Source organism: Malaya genurostris, chromosome 3, assembly GCF_030247185.1.
Source record: "Malaya genurostris strain Urasoe2022 chromosome 3, Malgen_1.1, whole genome shotgun sequence".
Lineage (NCBI taxonomy): Eukaryota > Metazoa > Arthropoda > Insecta > Diptera > Culicidae > Malaya > Malaya genurostris.
Genome location: NC_080572.1, coordinates 19332567 through 19340972, shown reverse-complemented (window position 1 = coordinate 19340972; position 8406 = coordinate 19332567). Strand labels below are relative to the sequence as shown.

The 8406-nt window shown below is 40.7% G+C and overlaps 1 protein-coding gene across 1 annotated transcript; it reads right to left on the bottom strand.

Annotated features, from left to right (window-relative positions):
- Window positions 1–205: 205 nt before the first annotated feature.
- LOC131438837 (uncharacterized) lies at window positions 206–3689 on the bottom strand. Its single transcript, XM_058609167.1, has one exon. It carries the CDS (start codon window positions 3644–3646, stop codon window positions 638–640), a length of 3009 nt encoding a protein of 1002 aa, XP_058465150.1. The 5' UTR covers window positions 3647–3689; the 3' UTR covers window positions 206–637.
- Window positions 3690–8406: the final 4717 nt, after the last annotated feature.

Sequence of the window (8406 nt, the reverse complement as noted above, 5' to 3'; positions counted from 1 at the left end):
AGCACCAATGAAACTGTTGACGATTAGAAACGTGAATTATGGTTTTATATCAATTTGTTTAATTTTGTTACTTCTAGTCGTTATACATTCCCCTACGTTAGTATTATTCCCCTACGTTAGTATTATAACGAAATGGTTAAAATTCTTCATAGTGGAATTTAAGGATACTTTCTTTTTTTATCAAAAACGGTTTAGTTTCATTCCACTAATCGCTCAAACGCCAAACCGATTACATATTTTATTTAGAATTTTTATTTCTATGTGTCGTGACCAGTAAGGAATTTTGTTCTGATTTAAAAGTCGATTATCATAATATTTTCAAAAATAAGTAAAGAATAAAATACTTTCCTGAACATTCATATTAAAAGAATACATACGTAGCTGTTTAACTATCAAGCTAACTATTGAATTGTTTATAAGGGTCATATCGTTTATTTAGGGTCATAACTTTATTTTCGTAAAAAAATAAAAAAATCTCCGTTGCGGTTGGAATGTTCCCCGCTTTCTTGCTACATCTTTTAAGACTGTTGAGCAGTGTTATCAGTGTTTACTTTGATGATTGATGATTTATCAGGTGATATCAATCCACACGACGAAGGAAGTTAACCGTACGAGAATGCCAGTACACTAAATCTTTTTATTTACACATCTCTCGATTACCAAATATACAAGTATTTACTAGTGGATTGAATACATGCGTTTTGGGACAATCGCGAATCCGAGCTTTTCGCGAAATGCACTGCACGTACTTGTGACACTCAAATGGATGTGGCACGTTGTACGTTCCCGATCGTACACAAATGTCATCTATCGTTTTACTCGCTGTGCAGTTCGTCATCTGGTGCAGTTCGTCAACAGGCGCAAACTTCGGATCTGGTATGGGGAACAATTCGCACGTATCAGCATTTCCCGGCAAACAAAGCAATTGTTCCGGGTCCAGGATCTGTCCCACGGAGCAGGCAAACACTACAGGTAGTCCTGACATGCACACTATAAACAAATCGCAATGGGTTGGATGTTCTAAAATAGCTGTTTCTAGCCCATCACAAACTTCAAAAAAGCTTTCGCAAGTACTGTTATCGCCTGGTGCACAAAGACCGATTTCAGGAGCAAATGTTTCGCCTCTTGCACAAGGTACGATGTGAGCTACTTCGGAAACACACGATATGAACAAATCACACCTGGTTGGATGTGGAATGTTTTCATTTGGTCGGAACAGACAAAGATGAGGAAAATATTCGCAGGTGTCTATATTCCCTGGTACGCAGTCCAGATAACGAGGCCGAAGAACTGTTCCTAAGCCACACGAATGTACGTTTGCCAGACCATTGGAACAAATTACAAACTCCTCACATTGATGCTGATCCGGCGGAGGGAAAATGGCATGCTGTTGTCCTAAACACATGTCCTCGATCGGATAAAGTTCACAATCATTCGAAGATCCAGGAGCGCAAGTTTGCATATTTTGATGCAAAATTTGTCCATCCAAACAGGCCGACATATACGATTCGCCATTGCGACATTCGATTTTAAGATCACAGTAATTTGGATGTGGAATAACTCGATCAGAAACCGATACACATATGTCATCCAAATACTCGCAAGTCTCTCTATCACCGACAATGCATTCTCCCCCATTGGAAGAAGCTTTGAAAATTGTTCCTCGGGCACATGTTTCAACTGATGTCTGCCCAGAATCACATCGAAGGAAAAGATGACAAATCGATGGATGAGGAAGAACACCTCTTTTTATTCCTACACACTGATCGACATAAAGTTCACAAGTCTTTGTGTTTCCAGCTACGCAGTTCATTGTTCCCGGCTGTAGAATTTTCCCTTCCGGACACGGTTGTAACGTTTGTTGATTATCGCGGCAAACTACCAACAAAGTGCAGTCCTCGGGATGCGGATAAATTACAGGTCCTTCACGACCTTCGCACATTTCATCAATATCGAGAACTTCACAAGTATCGCTGTCACCGGGTACGCAAAACTGCATATCTGGTCGAAGAATCTCTCCCCAGGGACAAGATTGAACATAAGTGACACCTTCGCTGCATAGCATAAATAAATCGCACCGATTCGGGTGTGGTATCACTCCATCCGGTTGATCAATACAGTAATTGTCCAGGTTATCGCATGTTTCCGTATTGCCCGGAATGCACCTATACTCTGTCGAATCGAAAATGTGACCATCAGGACAAGACCCGATATTAACCTGTTCATCTACACAATTTATGAATAGCTGACACCGGGATGGATGCGGTATGACACCATTTGGTCGACCAATGCACAAGTCTGTATAAAGTAGACAAGATTCTTTGTTTCCAGGAACACATTGGATTGTTCCTGGTCGAATGATTGTGTCCTCTTCACATGTGTGAATGTGTAGTGTTTCCTGTTCGCATATTATAAATTGATAACAGATATACGGATGCGGATATATAACTGGTCCTTGACGTCCCTTGCACATTTCGTCGATGGGATCAGGCTCACAGGTGTCGCGATTACCCGGGACACAGAATTGCATATCGGGACGTAATATTTCTCCCCATGGGCAGTTATGAACTTGCGCTTGTCCGCCACTACACCAAATAAACATATCGCAATAGATGGGATGCTCAATGACATACGCATCCGGAAGTCCAATGCATACTCCATCTAAAAGCTGACAGGTTTCCGAATCTCCTGCAACACATGTCGACGAGTCTGGTCGTAGAATATTTCCCGTTGGGCAGCTTTCAACTGTCGATTTTTCATTTTCGCAACGTATGAACAAATTGCACTCATCCGGATGCGGAATAATTCCGTCAGATCGGCCTCGACAAGCATCCTCTGGTCTACTCGCAACACAGGTCTGTGCATTTCCTGGAACGCAGAATCGAATATCCGGTCGAAATATTTCGTTTTCTCCACATTCAGCGAGAATCGCTTCACTACCATCACACCTGATAAACAAATCGCAGAAATCCGGATGCGGGTAATTCTCTCCCGGTTGTTGTACACAAACATCCACCAGGGATCGGCATGTTTCAGCACTTCCAACCACACATTTTAATAGCCCATATGAGAATATTTGACCTCGTGAACACTCCAGCTCTGTACTTCGCTCATCGATGCACTCAATAAAGAACTCACAACCGTTGGGATGTGGAATCACTCCATCTGGTCTTCCCATGCAGAAAATATCACCTGGTTCACAGGTTTCCCGGTTTCCAAACAAGCATACGCCATCTTTTTGCCACCAGATTTCTGTTTCCAAACACTCTATTACGCTCGGGCTTCCCAGCTCGCAAAACACGAACTTGGAGCAATTATTCGGGTGTTCAAATACCCCGAAAGATACATCAGAACAAATTGTTTCCAGATCTGGGTCGGGAGTGACTTCCGGTTCTGTACATTCATCCCAATTGCCGGGTTCACATTCGAAAATTTCTCGATTGAAAACAAAATTTTCAGCACATTGATACACGATTGTCCGCTCGAATACACAAGACACGTACATGTAGCACAAAGCGGGATCAGGATGAGGAAATATTCCCGCAGTGATACCATTGCAGAAACCTTCTAATTCATAGGAAATCGATTGCAACGGTGATGGGACTACTACTGTTACTACTATTGTGAGTAGCAATAGCAAAAGCATTTTTGTCAACAGTTAATTCACTTGCACTTGAAAACGAAGACTAATTTTTTCGCTCGATAACGACTGTGCTTATGTACCAGTTAATATAAGGGGTTTATTGACGTACCATCAAATTGATTTGATAATATTATCAATGTTCCGGTGTAGATCAAAAGTCGGAGGGTTAATCTTATGATAAACCACGGTTTTGGTGCACATCTGAAACGCTTTAAAGTGTTTACTGAGTTTCTAAGTATGTAATTCGTTTATCGAGTAGAGTTAGCTGAAAGTAATTAAAGGTGGAACACGATTCTATTGCGGTTTGACATTGCTGACCGGTTCTCTATTGACACATTTCAACACAAAAACAACAACAAAGGCTTCGACGATACTCAAAATACAAAAACTTACGATTCAACATAATCAGGAATCAGAACATATAATCCCAAGTAGCACGTTCTAGTAATTTTCTGGAGATCGTGTTTCAAATACAGAAAATATAGAACGGCATCGTATGCCAGTTTTGAATTTGACTGAAGAACTGTTCGAATATGTTCGAATAAACAAGAACGGTTTTATTTACTCATTTATTAATTTATTTATTTATTTTTTGTACCAACAGATTACATTTATCCAAATGATACATATTGCACGTTATCGTAAACTAATCTATCAAACTATCTTCTTTAAATATCTATAATTTAACCCTCAATTCATAAGGAAAGCTGGCTGGCGAAAAATCTTGAAAATAAGTTTTTTACAGTGCTGCGGGACAAATGAAAATCGAATACATTTGAACAAACGTTGAATGATCGACACATACTAGCAAATGGTTCATTAAATCCATAGTTTGTTCTAGCACGAAAGATTCTGAAGAAAGAGTTTAACTGCAAGTTACGACGATGGATATTGAAGCTTAGCTGTGGAAGAAGATCCACACAATCAATTCGGGATTGGATCAAATCCGCAATAAAAATGGCTTTGGAAGTATCCCGGCGAACTGATAACAAATCAAGGTTGATGAGTCTACAACGATTTTCGTAGCTTGGAAGGTTGGCTGCATCTCTCCATGACAAACGACGCAAAGCAAAACAGACGAATTTCCGCTGAACAGCTTCTATTCGCAGCTTATCGGTTTGATAATATGGTGCCCAAAAAACGACAGCGTACTCAAGGGTGGAGCGGACTAAAGCGCAATAAAGCGATTTCAGGCAATATACGTTGTTGAAGTTTTTTGAAATGCGGAACATAAGTCCTAGCATCTTAGAAGCTTTATATATAGTATACTCAATATGTTCTTTGAAATTGAGCTTAGAATCTAATAACACTCCTAAATCCTTGGTTGATGAAACTCGTTCCAAGACCGCTGTCGAAATAGACGTGATCGTGTTTCGTTTGCGAGAGAATGAGATGACGGAACATTTTGAGGCGTTTAGTACCATCCTGTTAACATTGCACCAGTTATAGAATACATCTAACTGAATTTGTAAGAAAGCGGGATCTTCAGAATCCTTGATGAGATGGAAAAATTTGAAATCATCGGCAAATGATAGCTTCAAGCATTCCAGCGAAAAATTCAAGTCGTTGAGGTATAATAAGAATACGAACGGCTCCAGATGGCTTCCCTGTGGAACTCCGGAGCTCGCAATGAATGGTGAAGTAACGTTGTCTCCTATTTTCACAGTCATATTCCGACCTGTCAGATATGATTCAAGCCATTTGAGGAAGCAACCGCTGAATCCAAGCCTTTCGAGTTTGGCAACTGCAATCTGGTGATTAATTTTGTCAAAAGTAGCCGAGAAATCAGTGTAAATGGGATCGACTTGATGATGCGCTTGCATAGATCGAATGATGTATGATGTGTACGACACAAGATTTGTGGACGTGAACCGTTTAGGCATGAAACCATGTTGTTTATCTGATATATAGCTAGAGCAGTGATGAGTGATGAAGTTCAGTATTATTATTTCAAATAGTTTCGATACAGCACATAGGGCAGCAATTCCTCGATAATTTGAAATGATAGTTTTGTCGCCCTTCTTATATACAGGGAAAATGTAAGAGTTCTTCCATGAAGCAGGATAAAATCCGCGTTTAAGAGAGAGACTGAACATTAGAGTCAATGGTATCAGAAGACTTCTTGAACATTCTTCAGAACGATGTTATAATTTTATTTAATTGGACCCGTAAAACTTGGGTTATGCCTGACGTGAGTGTAGGTAGGAAAAGTTGTACAGACTTACCGATTGCCTTCGCAGGATATTTGTCCGCATGTCATTGCCGGAAACGTCATCATGTTGTCCATAGTTTGCGAGATCCATTCAGCGGTGCTCAGCAACGAACGTTTGAGGTTAGCTTCCACCTCATCAGATTTTCCTCCCGTGGAATGAATGCCCGAAGATGAATTGGCTGAGAGGCCGATGATCGACGAAGCGTAGGCTGTTGAATGCCAATCGATCAATTTGACGATATCCGTAGAACGCGTCCCACAAGGATCCGAGTTGAAGAAACCTTCCAATGGTGGAGCAGTCTCCGATCGTAATGCACGTTTCAGCGGCCGCTACGTCGAGTGCCACTTCAATCACCGTAACGAACTGACCAGTACCGAGGGACACGGGAACGATCTTTTGCGGTCGACCAGAAAAATTCCTCTTCTCGGTCATCCGCTACCGGAGCTCCAGCCGGCAGGGGAATCCGCACACTCTCCACACTGTTTGGCTGGATCGTGCCAAAAGCCAATAGCGCTGCGCACTCACAGACACGCGACAAAGAACTGACTTAAACTCTTCTGCTGACTTTTTTCCTTCCTCGTTTTTCTTCTTTTTTTTTCGAGCCAAAGCCAGCGTCAAACTTCCGTTTTTCTTTATCTTTTCAGCCGTCCCTCTCAGTCTACTGTCAAACCTCTCGCGCAGGGTTGAACAGATTTTTCAGTCTGCACGCATTTACCAAACTACTCACCGCATAAGTTATTTATTTATTTAACCTAAACGTTACAACGAAAGACGGTATACCATCAGGTCCAGCGTTAGTAGATGGTTTAAGTTCAAGACAAGCGTTTTCGACGATGTCTGTCGTAATTGTAGGATGAGACACAGTCATAGAACGGCGAGGAACATTGTTGGCTGCTATGTGGATTTGTTGATTCGTCAAAGTTTCAACGGAGAAAACACTGCTCAAATGTTTGGAAAATAAGTGACAAATATCGACGGGGGTTGATGCTTCATGTTCCCCAAAGGACATGTGAGTAGGTAATCCAGATTCCTTTCTTTGATCATTAACATGACTCCAAAAGCGTTTGGTATTTGATTTGAGGCTATTCTGAATCATGCGTTGGTAGTTGTAATAGAGCGCCTTATTTAATCCTTTGTACCGGCTATTGACAAATATGTAATGTGATCTTAGTTGTAGAGAAGGGTTCCCTGTGAACTTTTTTAATGCACATCTTTTAGCACTTTTATATCGCTTTAAGAGCGGATTCGACCAAGGAGGTTAATTTAATTGTCGACGCGTCTTCTTCGGAAGAACCGAAGCAACCGTGTTGCAGTCGTCATGAGATAGCAGCAAACTCCAGTCTAGTGAAGATAAAAACGTAATCATGGCGTCGTAGTTTCCCATTTTGTAGTCGTAGTAAGTTGATTCAGATATCTCATTAAATGTTGGCGGTGAGGAATTCTCAATAGATATTAGAAGAGGCGGATGATGACGACAGATTTTTACGAGTGGTGCAGTATCCGCATCTACAAAGCAGGAACGCGAAAGCTCTTGGCTGACGAAGCAAAGATCCAGAAGGCGATTGTTGCTGTTGTAATGCTCGTTTAATTGAGCTAGTCCAGCAATACTATAGTCATCCAGTAGCCTGTGGTATTGTTTAAGCTGTCGGCGCTTGGAAACAAATCATTAAAAGAGGAGCGAATCCATTTCACGCCGGGTAAATAGAAGTCACTTAGTATCATTATTCTATCGTTCAGTTCCATTTGATTCGTAATTACGGAGAGAGAACTCAAATGTTGCTCAGCCAATCCCAAATCGTTGGTGCGATTAGGCGGTATATAAATAACGCAGATGAAAAGTGTGTAATCCTTGAGCGAGAGAGCAATACATCGTTGTTCAACATTGACACAGTTTTGAACGGGAATCAGACGTGAATGAAATTTAGAGCGACAAGCTATCAGTACCCCGCCCCCATTATTTTATAACTATTCTGTTCATTGCGATCTTGTCTGTAAACCAAGTAATCTTTACCAAAAATTTGTTTCGATAAGGTGTTAAAATTCAGCCAGGTTTCGATAAATACGTATATATCATAGGTACTATCAGCGCAAGCGAGATGATATTGTTCGAGATAGCTATTTATTCCACCGATATTCTGGTAATAAATATCTAAACAAGAATCTGATTGAGCCCGCCACAATTTATTTACACTTAATGCATCACCACATTGTATTTTTCAGACAAGTCTAAGTTTGTCTAAACCAGTTAAGCATAATTCAGAAAATTATGCGAAGAGAGAATACGCATACGAAATCGGAGGTGCCCGCTGTATGCCATTGAACTGCAATCAATTAAGCAATTTCGAGAAAATTAAGCAAATAGAAAAAACCACACGTATCTTACTTTGTTAATTAGATTCGTGGAACCGGATGTGTTAGTTATTTGATCTTCGAGCTCGATAAGTGAATCCGAGAAAATTGAGCGTAGAAATATCACATACACACATATATACCCACAACCACACACATACAACCACATATATGTTCAAAACTCGTCGAACTGAGTCGAAT

Excerpts from the sequence above, each read along its gene's own strand:
- LOC131438837 (XM_058609167.1), bottom strand. The coding sequence starts at position 3,646 with ATGCTTTTGCTATTGCTACTCACAATAGTAGTAACAGTAGTAGTCCCA.